We start from the raw sequence: 24,551 nt of genomic DNA, 5'->3' as shown, positions 1-24,551 counted from the left end.
GCTCGGTCGCAATCTCCATTGAAAGTATAGGTTGTACTAGAGAGATGTCGGCCATGGATCTACTATGGAATTGTAAGATCAAGCTGTGTGCTAATGTTAGCTCAGTTCAGTTACACTGCTTATTGAGACCTGCACTATCATTAGCATGACACTTGTTTGAAAAATTTAACAATCAAAAATGTAACTTAGAAAAAGATACGCCAAATTTTTGTTGATGGAATAAAATACAATAGAATAATATTTTCAAGGTGCTTAATAAACTTATTATAATATAATTTTATAGAATGCCTCATTGTATTAACAAAAAAAATATTTAATATATCTTATTTTCTATATTTTTATATTTATTTTGATAGGTAGGAAAGAGAATGCTTGCAATATGTTTACATTGATTGTATACAGAATAGCACACATACATTACATTATTTCAAAACAATTAATCTATTTTTAATGGTTTTTTTTCACTGTTTGTATTTATATAATCAAATACAATCGAACACTCCATTTTTGGAGCATTTTATCTGTCAATATTTGTCCAAGGTGTATATTAATTCTCAGTCTTCACACCAGCAATCATAATATAATACTGTGGCAAATATATACAATGGAACTTTAGAAAATAAAAATGTGTAGTTTATGTTAGTATTGATGTTAATATTGGGAATACCAAATTACAGACAGCACTAGAAAATTCTGATCACATTAACCACCATTTCTTCTTTTTCTTATTCCATTAATTCTATTTATTATAGTTTATTGAATACTAAATAATATTTTTATGAATGTAGTTTACATATATCAGAGGTCCAGACATTCCAGTTTTCTGTGTTATTGGCTATGAGCTACGGTCCCCGTCCTATAATGTCTAACGCTCATTGATGGCTTTCATTTCCTGGGAAGTTTCCCACGTTAATGTCGGCCTTGCTTAATGAAGCATGTCTTAAATTTTTTGTTGGACTTCATGCTACACTGTGTCTGGGGAAGTTATAAATAGTTGCCAGTTCACATTCAGGAATGCCCTTATGTTAATAAGTAGAGTCATGACAGTAGTAATTGTTTTTGCCACTAGAGAGCCGAGCAGCTGCGGCCTGATTGTAAGCAAAGGAGTCAGCAATATAAAGTGTTACAGACATTAGTGCCATTTTTTTATCACTTGTGCAATATAGGAAGTAAATATTATCATTATGCTGGTTTCACGACGAAGCAAAGCAGTGATTTCTTGTGCTTTTTGTGGTTAAGGACCACTTCCATTACAATTTCTTCAAGGCATACATTTTATGTCATTGATCATTGCTGGTATTTTTTATTATTTGCAGAAGTTACAGTTCCATGAGAAGTCATCAGCACTAGAGCAATTGTACATTTTCTTTCTATGAGGTAGATGTTGACAGCATAATGCTCACAGCACTTTAGGAATTAAAAAAGTGCATTTTATACATTAAATTGAATCTTCTCTTTGGATATAATGTGATCACACTATTAATGAGCTTTGGGTTTTAGTCTGATGTCTTTAAGATATATCCCTATTTGCTTGTTCCTTTGCATTTTGAAATGTGATTAAACTATAGTAACATAATTGTTTGCTGTAATGCATTTATTTGTTCAATACTAGTTTGATCATACAGAAAGGGCAGCTAAGCATCACTTTCAATCTGAGGGCGTCACCTGGTCAGCTGCTGCAGTAAACTCCTCATTGTTTTATTTTAAGTGTGCTGCAGTATGTATTTATTAATCTGTAATCAGTTGCATTTGTTAATAAATATATATATATATATATATATATATATATATATAGTAATAGTAAAGAATGGGGATTCATTTGTCAGGATTTCCAAAGTTACTTTTGGAAGGTAACTTTGGAAATCCTGGCGAGTGCATCCCCATTCTTTACTACTATCAATACCATGGAAGCACCCTGGGTGGATGAAATGTTAACCGCGAGTGCTGGCCTGCCTGCTGTCTATATATGCAACATAATTTTTTTTAAATTGTTATTATTAGTATTACTAATAATAATAGTAATAATAATCTACGTAATAGAAGAATGTTGTATTACAGAGACCCATAATTATATTATGTTATGGTACATTAGAGAAAAGTGACAAATAAAGTGGTAAATAAATACACGGATAATGAAGGTTTGGATCATAATAAATGTGTAATTTATCTACAGGTGACTGGTATGGTTTACAATCTGTTGATTAGGTGTTTAATATGTGTAATATCTGTTTTTGGGTTGGTTGTAAATTATGACCCATAACTTGGTGAAAGTGTATTTACTGTCGATAATTGTGCTGTGAGTGACATGTCATTTCAGCTTGCTTTTGATGTGACACTATTAGCGTTCTGCATTTATGTCATGTCTCTAATATTGCAAAAGACATATGACAAACAGGTTTCACACAAACATCTGATATTCTATACAGTGTCATGAGAAATACAGGCCTTGTTTTAATCTGCTTAATTTATTTTGTCGTTAATTTTGCTAACAATCCACTTTTTCATTAAACCATCTATCTAAAAAATATAAAGATAAAAAAAAATACATTCTCTGGTCTACAAAGCCAACACCTATGTGTTTTTGTGCTGTTTTGAATAAAGCTGCAACAAAGTAATAATGATATCATGGTGATTTTCTAATTGTTTTTTTCTATTTCATGTCTTTTTTTAGTACCACCTAGGTTCACAAGAACCCCCGTTGATCAAATAGGTGTATCGGGAGGTGTTGCATCTTTTATCTGCCAAGCTACGGGTGATCCAAGGCCAAAAATTGTGTGGAACAAAAAGGGAAAAAAAGTCAGCAACCAGAGATTTGAGGTATTAGGTCCATTGTTCTGTTCCTCTGACAAAGATTACACATGCATGGAGTTATTGAGACCCATCACTATAATTCAGCTTTTGTGATTTAAGGCAATGGAAAAAATAAAATCTGAGCACTTCTATGATAAATAAACTTAGATTTTTTTTAATATTCATTTTTGCTAATAACCATTCAATTATATCAATGCTTCCTTAAAACAAAAAAAGATCAGGATCACATATTTTTTTTGGCCAATATAATAAATGAATATTTATAAATCCAAATTAATACACCAGTATGTGATGTGTGAAACCGTTTTTTTAATACAAGATACTTTTATATGTTTTCTGCTCAGTGGTGATAAGGGACACGCACAAATCTTTGGAGGGATAAATGTGGCTGCAGTTGGGCAGCAAGTTCACACGATTCATTACTGGACTCTTATATACATGATAACAATTCTTACATATGAATACTTTTCAACCTATACACGTTTGATTCTGGAACTAATAGGCAGTTAGGACAATGTGTGGCATAGGTTGAAGGGTGTCTAAACAGGAGCAGAATCTATACTAGAGGGTTTCTTAAAGAAATCTGATCTTAAATAGGGTTAATAATAGGACATTTGGGAGAGATCTTGCATTAAATAACAATCCTATGACTTGCTGGATGATGGGGAGCCCTGCCTGTTACTTTTATAATGATATATACACACAGTGTGCCCAGGTTTACCTCTGCTTTATATCACAAACGTCTGGATCGCATGAAAGGCATTTTTGCTTTATCAAAAGTATTTATCCCATCACAATAAGTTATGTTGGCTCCTCCCTGCATGTTGTGTATTGCATTACCAATATTTATTTTGTTTTAAAGGTAGCGTTCATTTAACACAGTTGTTTACATTTCATGGCATTGTTAAACTCTAGCTGATTTGTTCAATGCTTGTAATCATTCTATTGATAGAGATAGCAATATCTAAGTAAAATACACATACTTACACATACATTTCTATTTGCTGTGTTCATTTGCAAGTATTAAAGGGGCACAAAAAGGCACATATTACCCCAATTTCATGATCTAGAAAGAGCACACAATTTTAAACAGCTTTCTAATTTACTTCTATTATCTAATTTGCTTTATTCTCTTGATATCCTTTGCTGTAAAGCATATTTATATAGGCTTCAGTAGCTGCTGATTGGTGGCTGCACTTAGATGCCTCATGTGATTGGCTCACCCATGTGCATTGCTATTTCTCCAACAAAAAATATCTAAAGAATTAATCAAATTAGATAATAGAAGTAAATTGGAATATTGGTTAAAATTGTATTCTCTATCTGAATCATGAAAGAAAAAAAATTGTGTTTAGTGTCCATTTAAGTCAAAATGAAGCAAATTGCGCAGTCATGTTATATAAATACTTTTTAAACACCAGCTACTACTGAGTATGTGCACAATCTCACAGTGTATACATGTATATGAGTCTGTCATTAGCTAGGGAGTGTCACATGATACAGGGGGACAAGAAATTGAATTTTAAAGGGACAAAAACCCCAATCCTTTTTTTTTTTTCGTTATTCAGATAGAAGATACAATCTTAACCCCTTAACTACGCATGTCGTACAGGGTACGTCACACACAAACTGGTCTTTAAAGACCAGCAATGTACCCTTGAGGGGAGGGGGCAAATAATAATCAAAAGGATCTGGGAGAGGGAGGGGGGTATTGAGGGGGGCAGCTACACTACAGAAAAAAAATATAAATTACAGAAAATTTTTTAAAAAAAAAAAAACTTTTTTGGGAGGCAAATTGGGTACTGGCAGACAGCTGCTAGTACCCAAGATGGCAGCAAATAGGTAGTTGGCGAGGGTTATAGAGCTGTTTGGGTGGATCAGAGAGGTTGGGGGCTAAGGGGGGGTCCATCACAGCTAAACAGATATTTAAAAAAATAAAAAATAAATTTTAATAAAAAAAAAAAAAGAAAGTCTTTTATTTTAGTACTGGCAGACTTTCTGCCAGTACTTAAGATGGTGGGGACAATTGTGGGGTGGGGTGGGGTGGGGAGGGAAGAGAGATGTTTGGGAGGGATCAGGGGGTCTGATGTGTCAAGATTGGAGGCTGATCTCTACACTAAAGCTAAAATTAACCCTTCAAGCTACCTAATTAACCCCATCACTGCTGGGCATAATACAAGTGTGGTGCGCAGCGGCATTTAGCAGCCTTCTATTTACCAAAAAGTAATGCCACTGCCAATCTGCCATATATGTCTGCTATTTCTGAACAAAGGGGATCCCAGAGAAGCAATTACAACCATTTGTGCCATAATTGCACAAGCTGTTTGTAAATAATTTCAGTAAGAAACCCAAAGTTAGTGAAAAAGTGAACGATTTTTTTTTATTTGATCAAATTTGGCGATGAAATGGTGGCATGAAATATATAAAGATGGGCCTAGATCAATACTTTGGGTTGTCTACTACACTACCCTAAAGCTAAAATTAACCCTATAAAATTAACCCCATTCACTGCTGGGTCTTATACAAGTGTGGTGCGCAGCGGCATTTAGCGGCCTTCTAATTACCAAAAAGTAATGCCACAGCCATAAATGTCTGCTATTTCTGAACAAAGAGGATCCCAGAGAAGCATGTACAACTATTTATGCCATGATTGCACAAGTTGTTTGTAAATAATTTCAGTGAGAATCCTAAAGTTTGTGAAACAGTTTGTAAAAAAGTGAACAATTTTTTTTATTTGATCGCATTTGGTGGTGAAATGGTGGCATGAAATATACCAAAATGGGCCTAGATCAATACTTTGGGTTGTCTACTAAAAAAAGATATATACATGTCAAGGCAAGGGATATTCGGGGATTCCTGATAGATATCAGTGTTCCAATGTAACTAGCGCTAATTTTGAAGAAAAAAAAAAAGGTTTGGAAATAGCAAAGTGCTTCTTGTATTTATTTCCCTATAACTTGCTAAAAAAGCAAAGAACATGTAAACATTGGGTATTTCTAAACTCAGGACATAATTAAGAAACTATTTAGCATGGGTGTTTTTTGGTATTTGTAGATGTGTAACAGATTTTAGTGGTCAAAGTTAAAATAAGTGTGTTTTTTTCCATTTTTCCTCATATTTTATAAAAACATTTATAGTAAATTATAAAATATGATGAAAATAATGGTATCTTTAGAAAGTCCATTTAAAAGCAAGAAAAACTGTATAGAATATGTGTGGCTGCAATAAAAGAGTAAGAGGAAAATTAAAGCTAAACACAAACACTGCAAAAATGTAAAAATAGCCCTGGTACTTAAGGGAAATAAACTGAAAAATGTCTTTGTCCTTAAGGGGTTAAACAACATTCCAATTTACTTCTATTATCAAATGTTCTTATTTTTCTTGTTATCCTTTGTTAAAAAAAACAGGAAGGTAAGTTCAGGAGTGGGCACATGTCTGCAGCACTATATAGCAACAATTTTGCAAGAATGTTATACATTAGCAAGAGCACTAAATGGCAAAACTACTAGCTGTCTTGTAGTGCTCCAGATATGTCCATTCTACCTATCTAGATATCTCATCAACAAAGAATAACATGAGAACAAAGTAAATTTGATGATAGAAGTAAACTGTACGCTGTGTCTAAGTCATGAAAGAACATTTTTGGGTTTTATGTCCCTCTAAATGAGCAGATTTTTTTTCTGACAATTTTCAAAAGTTACTTCTGAGTAAATGCTATTGCATAGTCTTTTTATTATGCACTGTAATGGTCCTTTAAGTGCATCAATGGAATAGAATAATTGTAAGTAGAACAAAAATCGGATTATGAGGTCAGTCATGGCTAACTAAAACAAAGCATTGATAAGCACTGTTGTTGTGAAAACCACTGCGCTTTTGTTTTGTTATTTTTTCATTTTGCTTTGGTATTAAATGCATGTGACAATATAAGTATATATAATTCAATAACATATTGTTATTTAGATATTTAAGGGGTTAAACATGGCATGAGAAGAATTAAAAAAATTAAAAATAGTCTAACCAATTGAAAGATTTTATTTTTCAGCAAGAAAATCATTTTATTCACATGAATGTGGTATGGAAAGACAAACTGCTGGTTATTATGCATATTCTTAAAAGAAGCAGAATTCTCTCTACATTTCAATAGAGGTCCTTATAATGGAACACTAGATGTTTACCCTGAATAGAAACGCACTGCATTGTTTGTTTTGTTTGCAAATGGGACACTGAATAAAACTACAATAAATAAATAAATAGTAATTCATATGTTCTAAAATGATCTATTACTGAAGCCCAAAACATAAATTAATGTCTAACTATATTTGATCTTTCCCAGTTCTTAATTTGACTATGAGCTGCAACTGCTCATGTGCACTCTACTTTGAGAGAGAGTGCACTGTACTTCAAGAGAGAGCATAGAGATCAACTTTTGAATTGCCAATAAGAAAGAGCTGAAACCCTTAAATTAACAGTTTTTTGTTTTGTTTCTTTCCTATGTGAGTGAAAATTGCTCATGCGCAGTTGCAGCTGAGATCCGACCTGTTGGCAGAAGACAGCCGCAAGACAGCGCTTCCATAAACTTAAATAGTGCGGGTGTTGAACATCCTATTGGTTGCACCACTCGCTTGTCAAAAAAAAAGGGGGGATACTAATGCAGGATAAGAGTAAATTTGAAAGCATAAATCATGTTATTTATAATCTTGGCATACTCTGGGATTATATAGATAGATGCAATCTACTAAATAAAGAAATATAAAGTAGCTAACTTTACAGTCACTTTAAATTATGTTTTATCATACATACTGAGATCTGTTAAACAGCATAACATTTTAAAACCAGGTGACTGTTATTTAAATATGCTAAACAAAGGAGAGCGTGCTTAACCATGGATGAACAAAGACGTGATAGCTAGTCAACACCCAAATAGCAGACTCTTCTAGTCCAAAATGTGCCTTTCACAAAGAAGAGTTTTCCCTGCAGTATATCAGCCTTAAAAAAAAAAACAAAAAAAAAACCCAGCCCTAAAATACCAGACAACACTCTGTAAACAGTAGACATGGCAAGCCAAGATACCCATTTCATCTTTCTCTGGGCTTAGTCATTTAAACATACTCACTATCATACTCATGCTGACATCTACACTTACATGTCCACACCAGACAGCCATAATGGTTCTAAGCACTAGTAATACAATATGGTTAAGTTGAGTTATTCTGGAGAAAAAGGTGGACATTCAACCTCTGTACCCAGCAATGTGTGCTCCAGAAAATAGCATTTCTAACCACCACCAATCCGGATTTTATTGATATTCTGTTCCCTTAACATCTGTCCTACAGTTACACACTTCCCTCTCTTAGCCCATGAGGAGGCATACTAGGGATGCGTTTGCAATGTTTTGTGTTTAAATATATATATATATATATATATATATATATATATATATACTTAGATAAAGTTACCATAGTAAAGTAAAAGTGTAACATAGTATTAAAGGCATGAAATCAATGATATACTAAGTATGTTAGTGTTAAATTATAATACAATATAACATAACTACATATTCAGTAGTGTTGTGTTGAATTGCAGTAGGAAATAAAGCACATACTGAATTGTTTTCATAGATATAGTCAGTGACAACAACACCTGTGACAGCTGTGCTTCTCTTCCCACAGGTAATAGAATTTGATGATGGATCTGGTTCCGTCCTCAGGATACAACCATTACGAACACCAAGAGATGAGGCTATTTATGAATGTGTTGCCTCAAACAGTGTTGGAGAAATTAATATGCCCACAAAGCTCACAGTATTACGGGGTATGTAAAAACTGAATAGTTAGGCAATGTTTAATGATCTTTGTACCACACTAATGGTGAAATGCTTGTGCAATGCCGCCCCTGTTCACTGGCAGCCAATCAGCCATTAGCAGGGGCTGTCAATCACCCAGATCATATTGTATCAGGAGGATTTCAATCCGCCACCTAAAAGGTGGGTGTACAGATTAAGGAGCAGCGGTTTTATGATCACTGCTTCTTAACTACCGTTTCAGGCGAGCCTATTGTGTTGATGCTCAGTTTTCCTAAACTGTGGAATTGTGGCATTTACTAATCAAATTACATGATATGTATATATTTTTCTCTACCATACTAATATTTTTTTTAATATTAGTATGGTAATAATATTTTTAAATATTTTTGATAGTATTGAACTGACTGTTCTTGAACCTTGACCAGTTTTCTGTTTTCTAGGATTAAAATCAGCAGTTTTATTATTTTATATTTTTTTAATTCTTACAATCTGTATTTGGAATTTTATTTTGGTTGCAATATAATGTTCATTTTATATTATCATGTATGCAAAGAATGCACTATTTTTAAACTTTTGAATCTCGCTAAATGTATATATTGTTTTTTTTTTCTTTCATTTACTGAAGTATTTTTTATCAATGCAATTTTTTTGTAAAAAAAATATATATATATATATATATATATATATATATATATATAATGTTTGATCAGTGGGAGTTTTTCACTGTCAGTCAGGTGATATTATATGATACCTGGCTATCGGCTAGATTACGAGTTTTGCGGTATGAGGGGTGTGGTATTAACTTGCACGTTATTGTCACCGCTCACTTCCCTACAGCGATGATATTACAGGTTTTCATAAACCCAGCGTTAACAGGCAAGACGTGAGCATAGAGCAAAATTGAGCTCCATACAGCACTCCAATACCAGCGCTGCTGAAAGCCTCGGTGAGCTGGTTTTACGTGCTCGTGCACGATTTCCCCATGGACATCAATGGAGAGAGCCGGCTGAAAAAAGCTTAACACCTCAAAAAAGCAGCGTAAAGCTCTGTAACGCAGCCCCATTGATTCCTATGGGGAAACAAATTTTATGCTTACACCTAACATGAACCCCCGAGTCTAAACAGCCCTAATCTTACACTTATTAACCCCTAATACGCCGCCACCTACCTACATTTATTAACCCCTAATCTGCCACCCACAACGTCTTCGCCACTATACTAAATTTATTAACCCCTAAACCTAAGTCTAACCCTAACACCCCCTAACTTAAATATAATTAAAATAAATCTAAATAAAAATTCATATCATTACCTAAATAATTCCTATTTAAAACTAAATACTTACCTGTAAAATAAACCCTAAGCTAGCTACAATATAACTAATAGTTGCATTGTAGCTAGCGTAGGGTTTATTTTTATTTTACAGGCAAGTTTGTATTTATTTTAACTAGGTAGAATAGTTACTAAATAGCTATTAACTATTTACTAACTACCTAGCTAAAATAAATACAAATTTACCTGTAAAATAAAACCTAACCTGAGTTACACTAATACCTAACCTTACACTACAATTAAATCAATTACCTAAATTAAATACAATTACCTAAATTACAAACCCCCCACTAAATTACACAAAATAAAAAAGAAATTATCATATATTTAAACTAATTACACTTAATCTAATAGCTCTATCAAAATAAAAAAGCCCCCCAAAATAAAAAACCCTAGCCTACAATAAGCTACCGATAGCCCTTAAAAGGGCCTTTTGCAGGGCCATGCCCCCCAAAAATTAGCTTTTACCTGTAAAAAAAATACAAACACCCCTCAACAGTAAAACCCACCACCCACACAACCAACCCCCCAAATAAAATCCTAACTAAAAAAACATAAGCTCCACATTGCCCTGAAAAGGGCATTTGGATGGGCATTGCTCTTAAAAGGGCATTTAGCTCTTTTTCTATTGCCCAAACCCTGATCTAAAACTAAAACCCACCCAATAAACCCTTAAAAAAACCTAACACTAACCCCTGAAGATCCACTTACAGTTTTGAAGACCAGACATCCATCCTCAACGAAGCTGGGAGAAGTCCTCAGCGAAGCAGCAAGAAGTCCTCAACGAAGCCGGGAGAAGTCTTCATCCAAGCTGGCAGAAGTGGTCCTCCAGACAGGCAGAAGTCTTCATCCAGACGGCATCTTCTATCTTCATCCATCCCGTGCGGAGCAGGTCCATCTTCAAGACATCTGGCGTGGAGTATCCTCTTCAAATGAAGTCTTCTTCCAGAATGAATGTTCCTTTAAGTGACATCATCCAAGATGGCGTCCCTTGAATTCCAATTGGCTGATAGAATTCCATCTGGATGAAGACTTCTGCCCGTCTGGAGGACCACTTCTGACGGCTTTGTTGACGACTTCTTGCCGCTTCGTTGAGGACTTCTTGCCGCTTCGTTGAGGACTTCTCCCGGCTTTGTTTAGGATGGATGCCCGGTCTTCAAAACTGTAAGTGGATCTTCTGGGGTTAGTGTTAGGTTTTTTAAGGGTTTATTTATTGGGTGGGTTTTAGTTTTAGAATAGGGTTTGGGCAATAGAAAAAGAGCTAAATGCCCTTTTAAGAGCAATGCCTATCCAAATGCCCTTTTCAGGGCAATGGGGAGCTTAGTTTTTTTTAGTTAGGATTTTATTTGAGGGGTTAGTTGTGTGGGTGGTGGGTTTTACTGTTGAGGATGTTTGTATTTTTTTATTGGTAAAAGAGCTGATTTTTGGGGGGCAATGCCCTGCAAAAGGCTCTTTTAATGGTTATTGGTAGTTTATTGTAGGCTAGGGTTTTTTTTATTTTGGGGGGGGGCTTTTTTATTTTGATAGGGCTATTAGATTAGGTGTAATTAATTTACATATCTGATCATTTTTTTTTTATTAATTTTTTTGTAATTTAGGTAATTGTATTTAATATAGGTAATTGATTTAATTGTAGTGTAAGGTTAGGTGTTAGTGTAACTCAGGTTAGGTTTTATTTTACAGGTAAATTTGTATTTATGTTAGCTAGGTAGTTAGTAAATAGTTAATAACTATTTAGTAACTATTCTACCTATTTAAAATAAATACAAACACGCCTGTAAAATATAAATAAACCCTTAGCTAGCTACAATGTTACTATTAGTTATATTGTAGCTATCTTAGGGTTTATTTTACAGGTAATTATTTAGTTTTAAATAGGCATTATTTAGGTAAGGATATTAATTTTTATTTCGATTTATTTTAATTATATTTAAGTTAGGGGGGTTAGAGTTAGGGTTAGACTTAGGTTTAGGGGTTAATAACTTTAGTATAGTGGCGGCGACGTTGGGGGCAGCAGATTAGGGGTTAATAAATGTAGGTAGGTAGCGTCAATGTTAGGGGCGGCAGATTAGGGGTTAATAATATTTAACTAGTGTTCGCGATGTGGGAGTGTGGCGGTTTAGGGGTTAATATGTTTATTATAGTGGCGGCGATGTCCGGAGCAGCAGATTAGGGGTTAATGATTTTATTTTAGTGTTTGTGATGTGGGAGGGCCTCGGTTTAGGGGTTAATAGGTAGTTTATGGGTGTTAGTCTACTTTTTAGCACTTTAGTTATGAGTTTTATGCTATAGCTTTGTAGCGTAAAACTCATAACTACTGACTTTAGATTGCGTTGCGAATCTTGCGGGATAGGCTGTACCACTCACTTTTTGGCCTCCCAGAAAAAGCTTGTAATATTGGCACTATGGAAGTCCCATTGAAAAAAGACTTTACGCAAATTGCGTAAGTTAATTTGTGGTACGGCCAAAAACGTTTGCGGTGCCCCTAAACCTGCAAGGCTCGTAATACCAGCGGGAGTGAAAAAGCAGCGTTATGAGCCTTAAAGGGACAGTCTACCATAGAATTGTTATTGTTTTAAAAGATAGATAATACATTTATTAACCATTCCCCAGTTTTGCATAACCAACACTGTTATATTAATATAGTTTTTACCTCTGTGATTACCTTGTATCTAGGAACTTTTTTCCAGCCCCCTGATCACATGACTGTGACTGTTTATTGTCTATTCTCTTAAATTTAGCATTGCTTTGTGCTAAATCTTAAATAACCCCCTGTGCCTGAACACAGTGTTATCAATATGGCCAACGTGTACTTTCTGTCTCTTTGTGTTAAGAGATTTAAAAAGCCTGTGATAAGAGGCAGCCCTCAAAGGCTTAGACATTAGCATATGAGCCTACCTAGGTTTAGTTTAAACTAAGAATACCAAGAGAAAAAAGCAAATTTGATGCTAAAAGTAAATTGGAAAGTTGATTAAAATGAAAAGTCCTATCTGAATAATGAAAGTTTAATTTATACTAGACTGTCCCTTTAACACTGCTTTTTTACTCATACCGCAAAACTCATAATCTAGCCATATCAGTCATGCATAAACATGCACTTCTATAAATATCAATGTAAACTGTCTATGTGCAATCTTTTTATGCAAACAATATCATAATTATTTGTTTAAATCATTCTCTTTTTTAAGCATGATTAGATATTAGATTTCTCAAGTAATGTAATGAAACCAGTTATCTGATTTGTTGTTTATTTTGAGCTATCAGTGTTGTATTATTGGAGTAGTTTTGATGATGTCTGATATGCGCAACATTATGAGTAAGCTTCACAATGTCTGTCTTTTCTGACACGTTCTTTAGGCATGGGCAAGTTCTATTCCAGTTGAGAAGCTTTTTAACATTTTCTTTCTGCTAAATTCTCAATTAACATTAATAAGGATCTTCGTGAATAAATCCTTTAATAAGATTTCAACCTCAGTATCCTTCAGCAGGGTCATAAGGAAAAAGTAACAGTACAATTAAAAATACTTAAAAGTCCCTATTATAAAACTTAATTTTGAACATGAAAAGTTTTTTTGTACAGGGACATTAAACTGCTGGGTCCAACTAAAATAGCATGGCTACTATTCACCATGCTGATGATTTATTGCTTCTGTTACTGCAGATGTCTTCAAAGATGTCATCTTATTTTAGCCCCTTATTGGTGTTTATTGGTCAAGCACTATGGCTTCATACTGGGTGCCATCATCTTGGAACTTAGGTATTTTTACACTTTGTGGCACAAGCCATGCACATTCATATATCAATGACATCTCATCTTTTTGACCACTGTATTGTGAACTTAGGGTTAGTATGCATAATACATAGCGGGAGCTTTACATTTTCGCAGTGGCTGCATTGCTATATATTATTCATGTGGTTTTTTATGTTATGTAACTTTTAAACTCTGTTAAATAAATGCAAAAAATGTAAACCTCCTGCTCTGTGTGTGTTAACTTGAAGCGCACAACAGAGTTGTGACAAAACCAGCAACACCACTGATCTGTGAATGTTCACCACTTCTGTCACTTGATCTAAGAATACCTGAGCTTCAATATAGTGTCGCCCAGGATGAAAATGCAGAGCTTTACCAACCGGCACCTATAAAGGGTTAAAATAAAAGAATGGCTCTGAGAGCTAGAAGGACAAGAGCACAAGGAATAGCATGACAGTTTACATGGAAATTTTATTGCATGTGGTCTCCAAAAACTAATCACAATGGAGGTGTCTGTTATTTGTTTTTGTTTTTAGAAAGAAAATGCATCAATTAACTATGCATTCTAAATATTGGCATTTAAAACTTAATGAAAAACACTTAAAATTATTAATTGAACCTAAAACTAAAGTACACATTACATGATGCAAATGCACTGCAAACAAATATGCTTATAAACAAAAAGTAATGATTTAATTTGAGCACTTCAGCTCTGTCAGCTGCTTCTTTAGAAACCCAATTTCATCTCTCATTCTCCTGTTGTGTTGTTTGGGTTCCCAATAACTTAAGATGGCTTTATTGCTTATCTCATTTGGCCTCAGCCTCCAATTTTTATACTTGTTTTCTCTTCTGTTAATATCGCCATTTAAATTCCTGTCGCTCCATTTTCCTGTATTTGATCCTCTACTAGTCTGATATCCCCAAACATGTCTCCTGTTGCCCCTCTCTGATTCCTGTCTGTGAATATTCAGATTGTTCTCCATTGACTGCTTCACTGTAGAAATTGCCTTAATGGTGTATGGGTGATAATTCTACCAGCTCTAGTGAGCACCATATCTACGTTTGTGGCGTTTGGATCATACAGCTTTACAAGCTCCTGACATTTTATAGGGAGAGCTTCAAGTACCCTCTGTATTTGAGCTGGTGACCCCCGACCATTTGGGTCTGTGGCTGCACAGCACACACCAGAATAAAACTCTTTTTGCTACTTCAAATGGCCCATCTAGAGGTCTCATGGTAATTTCACTAATCTCTTTTTCTAGACTAGTAAAATTGAAAAAGGTTTTAACTATTCTCCCAGCCTGATCAGATATGCTTGAGGTGAATCCTAATAACCTGTTGGCATAGGGGCCCATGGTATCTTGAAGCCATTCTGTCCATTCCTGCATGCTCGTACCTAATTTTATGGCTTTTTCAGACCCCTTGTGAAACCAATGTGAAAAGTTATTAAAGCTGTTTCTGGGGATTGTGCCCCATCATTTCTGAAAAATGTCATTGGCCTAGTCTAATTTGAAAAACCTGTAGGAACTTTTGGGGTGTTAAAATGCTCAGATATTATGACAGGGGCAATTGGAACATAACTTTGGTTTTTAGTGGGACCCAGTGGCATATTATCTTGTTTTATCACTTGTTTTGGCTCTCTTCTTTGTGACAGTAGGTGATCACAATCTGCATTGTTCCCAGAAATATCACTAATTATTTTTTCTTCTTTTTTTATTTTCATCTGTAACTAAGTAATTTTATTTGAGTATTTGTTTCTGCTGTGTTAGTTAAAGCAGAATGCTTAATACAATCTCTGTCAGACTGTGTTTTATCTAATTTTAATTTTAGATCTGTATTTTGCTCTTTCAAGACTCCAATAATGTTTGTTAGTCCTCTTATTGTTGACATCACTGCCTGCGCTATCACACATTTTCTTTTATTATTATTAATCTTTTTAAGAGTTACTATCTGTGTTAGTATCTCTAAAACACTTTCGCACTTTCGCGAAGATTTTTAGCTTCTGGGATGAGGAATGGACCATTGTATTTATGAATATAATTGTTAAAATAATAACAGATTTCCTGTAAAATATATTTTTCCCCAGACATTTTAGCAGATAGCCGTTAGAACTAAAATAAAAAATAAATACTCTCTCTCTCTCTCTCTCTCTCTCTCTCTCTCTCTCTCTCTCGCATATATATATATATATATATATATATATATATATACATATACTAGAATCAATATTTTCCTAACCACTGAATGTAATCTGGGGAACAGACTCTGAATAGTGTGTCTCTCACAGCTTTTAAAAAAAAATGTTAACACAGGATGTACAAGGTACCATTGAGATGCTAATTTTACACAACAAAGGACATAGCAATTAAGCCACCTAGAAGAGGTAGTAATTAGATCTGTTTATAAGCAGGTCAGCATTCCAGCAGAGGTGGTAATATAGTTAAATTTAGTTTTCCTAACCACTGCTCAATATTCTTTATTTTAAATCTGGGGAACAGACTTCGAATAGTGTGTCTCTCGCAGCAAAGTTTGCCTGACTATTTTACCTGCCCCAAATGCAAGGAATTATCATATCTATAGGGCAATGAAACATCAGACTAAACAGAAGTTAAGCAACTTAGGAGATAACTTTGTAGTCCTAAAATATAGACCAAATTTAAAATGCAGGCTAAATTAAACACCCTTCAGATGTTTTAGTTTAAACAGTGAAAAATGTTAAAAAAATGTTTCTGCTTTTAAATCCAAGTAGTGTGTCATACAGTCACAAAATACCTTGCCAAACTACCTCCTGCACCTTCCCCCAAAATGAAGGAATTTACATTAACATATGTATAGAGCCAGCTACAGCTCTGGGTGTAACACATTCACAGAAATGAATCCTTTGTAAAAAAAAAAAAAAAAGTGCAAGAAAATTACAATCTTTATAAAATGTACATTATATTCCATTTATAAAGGAGCAGAAGTCAATCACGTTAACTTGACTATGGCAACTATTAAATAGTACTGTAAAGCTTTTGTTTGTAAAAAAACATTTAGATGGGACCAAGACAACAAGTAAATATCATGTCTCTAAAATTTATTAGATTTTTACAGAAAACAAAATTCAAAAATATTTACTCTCAAATAAAATGCAGGTCAAATGTAACTCTAATTCCAAGCTACAGACAATCTATAAATTCCAGTAGTAAAAATAAATAATTGTATACAAATCTTACAACCGGCCTGCTGGAACCAACCATGTTTAAATACCGGTACTACAAAATTAAAATAAAAATAACTTTGCTGTAAAATACCAAAAATTACCTTTACTGCACTGAAAACATTTTTTTTTGTAGCAATACACAGGTTTTTTTTGACTGAAGTCCAGGACTGAGCTACATTTACCATCACCCATGAAACTCTATGGAAATGCAAATTTTTAAAGACAATTCCACCTGAAATACAGGTTTCTGAACCATACATTTTCTTCAGAAAACATTTTAAAAAAATATATCCTGCAATATTCTAAAATTAAATCAACATGTTATCTAATTCCTGTAAAACTAATTGGCATATGGATTTGTCTACAACTTCATGGCCGCCAAAATGTGGTTATTAATTAAAAGGGGTCTCCATTTTTTCCAAACAGTTTATTTGGAATCAATACATGTTAATAATAAGAGAAAGGTTTACAGGTATATATACACATCTATTTTACAGCAAAACAGTCCAAATAATTAAGACAGGGCAACTTTACTACAATAATACAACCCCAATTTGTTCAATACTGCTAAAATAATCCTAGAAATATACTCAACCAAATTCACCAATATGTCCAAAATCAGCCATCCTTTCAGGAACAGGATAAGAAAAAAGAGATAGAGAGTGTTCCAGTTTTTTATACCCCAATTCAATAGGGAGGGGTTTATCAAATGCCAGTCAAAGGCTATTGGAAGTGTCTTTAGTTCAGAGAGAAAGGTGTATCTGGGGGAAAGGTATTTTAATAACAGCTAGTTCAGTAAACTATGTCACCACAATGGTGAGTAGCAATCATTCTGTTAAAGTTGTGTGCAGAAGTTTAATGTCCCTTTAAATCTGTAAAACTTACATATCATTGGGCAAGCCCAGAATTACTCATTCTCAAAATCCAAAAGACATTACCTTGCTTACTCCTGTGAATTAGTTAAATTTGCTTCAAGGTAGCCATGGACCTGCTCATAGTTAATACAGAGCCAGCCTTAATTCATGAAAGTGTGGATTTTTGGGGTATAGTACCATATGATTCCTTTGGTGCTCTCAGAAAACACTTAATACTATTAACTATTACATGTCTTTATAATGCTGGAGAGACTGTTATATCATTTTAAAATAAAATTTTCTAATGATTTATTATTGTTCTATTTATGCATTATATAGTTGCACTGTACTGATGTTTTAAAAATTTGTTTTATGAAGTTCCAGAGGATAGCAAACAAAAAAACATTTTATTAACATTCAGGTAGTTGTGCGTTTGTCTTTTAACGCTGAAAAAATGGTAATTTCAGCATTAAAACAGCAACACAGCCATTACAAGTCTTGTCAGTATAGCTGTACTGCAAGCCTTTTAGACTGTAACTGAATGTCAGTCCTGCACTCGTAAAAATGTTTTTTCATGGGACTTCCATAGTGCTGTTATTACAAGTTTTGCGGTGAGGCTAAAAAGCTTGAGTTACACCCTATTGCGACAAGATCCATACCGCCATCTGAGAGCAGTAGTTATGAGTTTTACGCAACAAAAATGTTACATAAAACTCATAACTAAAGTGTTACAAAGTACACTAACACCTATAAACTGCCTATTAACCCCTAAACCACCACCCTCCCGCATCGTAAATACTATATTAAAGTTATTAACCCCTAATCTGCCGCTCCCGACATCGCCGCCACTATACTAAAGTTATTAACCCCTATTCCGCCGCTCCCTGACATCGTCATCACTATAATAGTTATTAACCTAAAACACTAAATATTATTAACCCATAATCTGCCATCCGCCCACATCGCCCCCACTAAACTAAAGTTATTAACCCCTATTCTGCTGCTCCCTGACACTGCCGCCACTAAAATAAACCTATTAACCCCTAAACCTCAAGCCCCCACAACAAAATATACTAAATTAAACTTATAACCCCTAAACCAAAAGCCCCCCACATCGCAATAAACTAATTTAAACTAGTAACCCTTAAACCTATTGCCCCCCTAACTTTATTTTAAAATTACAATTTTTCTATCTTAAATTAAATTAAAACTTTCCTGTCAAATTAAAAAAACTAAGTGTAAACTAACAATTAAACTAATGTAACTATTAAACTAAAATTAAACTAACTACCAATTAAAGAAAACTAAAATACACATTAATAAAATCCTAACACTACTTTAAAATTACAAAGTATCTAAGTACTAAAAATAAAAAATACTAAATGACAAAAAATAACAAACACTAAATGACAAAAAATAACAAACAAAATTATCAAAAATAAAAAAGAATTACACCTAATCTAATAACCCTATAAAAATAAAAAAGCCCACCCAAATTAAAATAAACCCTAGCCTACAATAAACTACCAATAGCTCTTAAAAGGTCCTTTTGTGAGCATTGCCCTAAGTTACACAGCTCTTTTACCTGTAAAAAGAAAAAACACAATGACCCCCCAACAGTAAAACTCACCAGCCAACCAACCCCCTAAAATAATAAGCCTAACTCTAACAAAAACCTAAGCTACCCATTGCCCTGAAAGGGGCATTTGTATGGGCATTGCCCTTAAAAAGGGCATTCAGCTCTTTTGCTTGCCCTGAAAAGGGCATTCAGCTCTTTTAAGAATAGCCCAAACCCTAAACTAAAAAGAAACCCACTAAAAAAAGTTTAAAAATGCTAACACTAACCCTTAAAGATCCACTTACAGTTCCTGAAGTCTGGACATCTAGGCGGCGAGAGGTCTTCATCCAGGCAGCAAGGTCTTCATCCATCCATGCGGCGTCTTCTATCTTCATCCAGGCGGCATCTTCTATCTGTATCCCGGCGGCGTCTGATTTGAATAGCCAATAGAATTTCAGTAGCTCTCATCCTATTTGCTGATTTGAACAGTCAATAGGATTTCAGTAGCTCTCATCCTATTGGCTGATTTTAATTTAAAAAATCAAATCAGACAATAGGAATGCAAGGGACCCCATTTTGAAAAGGCTCACTTGCATTGAAGATTCAGTATGCGGCGGTGACCGTATGAAGAGGATGCTCCGCACTGAATGTCTTCAAGATGGACCCGCTCCGCACCCCCGGAATAAAGATAGAAGATGCCGCCAGGATGAAGATAGAAGATGCCACCTGGATGGATGAAGACCTCGCCGCCTGGATGAACCTTGCCGCCTGGATGTCCGGACATCAGGAACTGTAAGTGGATCTTCTGAGGTAAGTGCTAGGATTTTTTTAACTTTTTGGATGTTTTTTTTTTTTAGTTTAGGGTTTGGGCTTTTCTTAAAAGAGTTGAATGCACTTTTTAGGGCAAGCAAAAGAGATGAATGCCCTTTTAAGGGCAATGCCCATACAAATGCAATTTTCAGGGCAATGGGTGGCTTAGGTTTTTGCTAGAGTTAGGTTTATTATTTTGGGGGGTTGGTTGGGTGGTGGGTTTTACTGTTTGGGGGGTCTTTGTGTTTTTTTACAGATAAAAGAGCTGTTTAACTTAGGGCAATGCCCTACAAAACGCCCTTTTAATGGATATTGCTAGTTTATTGTAGGCTAGGTTTTTATTTTATTTTGGGTGGGCTTTTTTATTTTTATATTAGATTAGGTGTAATTCTTTTTTATTTTTAATAATTTAATTTTTTATTTTTCGTAATTTGGTGTTTGCTATTTTTTGTAATTTAGTATTTTTTATTTTTTGTAATTAGATACTTTGTAATTTTTGTGTTAGGATTTTTTTAATGCATATTTTAGTTTTCTTTAATTGGTAGTTAGTTTAATGTTAGTTTAATTGTTAGTTTAAACTTAGTTTTTTTTAATTTGACAGTTTTAATTTAATTTAAGATAGGGAAATTGTAATTTCAATATAAAGTTAGGGGATCATTAGGTTTAGGGGTTACTAGTTTAAATTACTTTATTGCAATATGGGGGGCTTTCGGTTTAGGGGTTAATAGTTTAATTTAGTATATTTCGTTGTGGGGGGCTTGCGGTTTAGGGGTTAATAGTTTAATTTAGTATATTTCGTTGTGGGGAGCTTGCGGTTTAGGGGTTAATAGGTTTATTATAATGGCGGCAGTGTCGGGGAGCGGCAGAATGGTGGGTAATGAATTTTAATAGTGGCAGCGATGTCAGGAATGGCAGATTAGGGGTTAATAGATTTTTTTGGCGGTGATATCAGGAACGGCAGATTAGGGGTTAATAACTTTATGTAGTTGACGGTGATGTCGGGGACGGCAGATTAGAGGTTTTTAGACGTGGTTTTTATGTTAGGGTGTTAGGTTTAAACTTAACTTTTTTTCCCCCCATAGACATCAATGGGGCTGCGTTATAGAGCTTTTCATTCCGCGATCGCAGGTGTTAGTTTTTTTTCTAACACGCTCTCCCCATTGATGTCTATGGAGAAAGCGTGCACAAGCACGTCAAAACAGCGCTTGCATTTTGTACGGTATGGTGCTGAATGCAACCATATCGCATGCACAAGCTGGCTGTTTGAAAACTTGTAATGGCAGTGCTATGGAGGGTGAAATAATGCAACTTTTGTTGCATTCGTTAAATACCCTCTAACACGCATAACTTGTAATCTACCTGATATTTAATACATATTTTGTGGGTAAGAAAAACAAATCCTTCCTGGGTCAATTAATAAGCAGCCACATTTTTCACTAAATCCACATTGGGCTCCATTTAACAAACAGCAATAACTGCTTTGGATCCCCATTGTTTCAGCCTCGTTCAGTGTTCAAACGCTACTTAACCTGTCTGCGAAACTTTGAGATTGAGACCGTAAACGTCCTCTGCCCGGCCTTTGATAAATGGAGCCCATTGTGACAGTAGTCTATTAATTTATTGTCAGTACCCTTAACCAAAAAATACTTTCAAATTGCTACTCTGCTATGCATATACTGTGGCATATACAACACCATAAAACAACTAATTGTATTAAATCCGGCCACATGTCAAATTTGAAGACTGAGAAAAAGCTTTAAAATGTACTATTAATAAGTTATTGTTGCTAAATCCTTCTGCAGAAACTCTAAGGGACAAGTAAGACGCACATCATGATTTGTAAACCATTCTTTAACTTTTCAGCCTAGGGATCACTAACCATCATGTGTTTGGATTATAAAATACACAACGTCTCAAGGGCTATTTTGTTTTTAAAATGTGAGTCTTATATGCCACTGTGTCATTTAAAAAAAAAAAAAAAATATTATTAATACCAGCTGTTATTATCATAATGTATGTCCCTATTAACACAAATAACAATAACATTGATACTTGAGACCATTATTTGTCGCAATAGAGAATTAGAGAAGGCATTTGTCTTAATAAAATGAATGCCCTTTACTGACCAAGCAACAGGTAGCTGGATCATTGCAGACTACAGGTGCAGATCCAAAAAAGCAGCGAGTTACAAAGAATGAGGCAGGGAAAGATAGATAGATAGATAGAGAGAGAGAGAGAGAGAGAGAGAGAGAGAGAGAGAGAGAGAGAGAGAGAGAGAGAGCATGAGTTATTGAAGAAACAGTGGGAGAGAAAAATATTATTTTTAGTCAAGGGAGAACACATTAAAAATAAATCTGCATTTTTGTGGTTTGAAGTGTATTGAGAAATGGGACTAAAGCAAATTGTGGTTGACAGTGTGTACCCTATTGTCCAGAATTGCCATGTTTATTATAGTCCCATTTTATTAATTCCTCTTTTTTTGAAGATGAACATCATTTTTCCTGCTATGAAAATTGTGCTGAGCAGTTTATGCTATAAAGTGATCTCCGCTGGTGAGCAAAGCTTCAAACACTAAAGGCACAGCTGAGTGACAATAACAAAAAGAATTTCCCCCCTACAAGTAATGCAATCATGGAACAAGTAATCAGAATATAAGAAACTTACCAGGCGCTGCTTTATTTTCTTGAATCCATTCTTAAGCACTTACATTATTTAATTTTTAAACCTGCATCTATAATTGATTTCACAATTACAATTTCAGCTTAGGTAATCTACAGTATTCATTCCAATGCAAGCTCTCAGAGATACTGTATATCACATAACTGTGGATAAATATTTCTATGTTTTACAGAAGTCTGATTTATTTATCTATTTTTATTGTTCCTGTCTACTTTCTTTACATTATCCCAAGATATTGTTTAGCATTAAAAAAGAGTGAGGAAACATAATGATAATTTCTTTATCAGAATATATTTAATACGGAAAAAAAATGCAGAAAATGCAGCAGATGATTTTATGTATTTATAACATATTATAATAAAATATTGTGCTTACAAAATAACTCTAAAGTTTGCGAGACATAAAGACAGTCACAGAATACATTAAATGACATGCCAACACTGGTTTATTTATGTTATCAATTATACACTGCATCGCAAAAGATCTCATTTAATATATTTATATATTTATATATATTTTTTATTCTTATTATTATTTTTTTTTTTTTTTTTAATCTGTAGCAGCCCATGGTTGCACCCTTTGAAAATGTTCTTGGGTATGTTTGTCTGGATTCCTTTGTTGTCATTAATCACTGTTCTAGACAATCACTATGTACCATGTAGCTGCCAGGCAATATACAGCAGATCAGATAGCATGGACTCCAGCCTCACTGGAGAAAGTAGAAAAACATACTTTTAAGATGTAAATCCCAAGCAATGCTAACAAAATATAGAATTATTTGCTTTGCAGTGTTCTTCTTAACCTTCTTTATTCATTATTTAATGTGGATTTCTTGGGCAGTCAAAAAGTTGACTTCAGTTTTATTATTATCTGTTATCTGTAGAGTGCCTACAGATTCCACATCACTAACTAATATTATGTCATGAAATATGTATCCATTTGCCATACAAAAATATGAAGGTAGATAAATACCTCATATATATAATAAAAAAGAATACTTAGAATGAGACTGAACATATAGAGCTGGCCTTAAGAAATGCAGGAAAGAAAGTTGGGTTGAAATGGAATGGAAGGACATCTTTTTCAATAGGTTTTCTTTGACAGCACATTAAGGCCTAGATTTGGAGTTTGGCGGTAGATGGGCTGTTAACGCTACGCGGGCTTTTTTCTGGCCGCAACATAAAATTAACTCTGGTATCGAGAGTTCAAAAAAATGCTGCGTTAGGCTCCAAAAATGGAGCGTAGAGCATTTTTACCGCAAATGCAACTCTCGATACCAGAGTTGCTTACGGACGCGGCCAGCCTCAAAAACGTGCTCGTGCACGATTCTCCCATAGGAAACAATGGGGCTGTTTGAGCTGAAAAAAAACCTAACACCTGCAAAAAAGCAGCGTTCAGCTCCTAACGCAGCCCCATTGTTTCCTATGGGGAAACACTTCCTACGTCTGCACCTAACACTCTAACATGTACCCCGAGTCTAAACACCCCTACCCTTACACTTATTAACCCCTAATCTGCCGCCCCCCGCTATCGCTGACCCCTGCATTATATTATTAACCCCTAATCTTCCGCTCCGTAAACCGCCGCAACTTACATTATCCCTATGTACCCCTAATCTGCTGCCCCTAACACCGCCGACCCCTATATTATATTTATTAACCCCTAACCTGCCCCCCACAACGTCGCCGCCAGCTACTTACAATAATTAACCCCTAATCTGCCGAGCGGACCTGAGCGCTACTGTAATAAAG

The 24,551-nt window shown here is 34.7% G+C and overlaps 1 protein-coding gene across 1 annotated transcript in view; it reads left to right on the top strand.

The window, feature by feature from the left end:
- PTPRD (protein tyrosine phosphatase receptor type D) overlaps positions 1 to 24,551 on the top strand; it is a 666,726-nt gene that overhangs the window by 251,530 nt on the left and 390,645 nt on the right. The window contains exons 3-4 of the mRNA XM_053702567.1: positions 2,672 to 2,817; positions 8,481 to 8,622. Coding sequence (XP_053558542.1) covers positions 2,672 to 2,817; positions 8,481 to 8,622 — 288 coding nt within the window. The remainder of the gene's footprint in view (positions 1 to 2,671; positions 2,818 to 8,480; positions 8,623 to 24,551) is intronic.

This window comes from Bombina bombina, chromosome 2, assembly GCF_027579735.1.
Source record: "Bombina bombina isolate aBomBom1 chromosome 2, aBomBom1.pri, whole genome shotgun sequence".
Lineage (NCBI taxonomy): Eukaryota > Metazoa > Chordata > Amphibia > Anura > Bombinatoridae > Bombina > Bombina bombina.
Note: the sequence above shows the minus strand (reverse complement) of the source record. Positions and strands in the feature narration are given on the sequence as shown.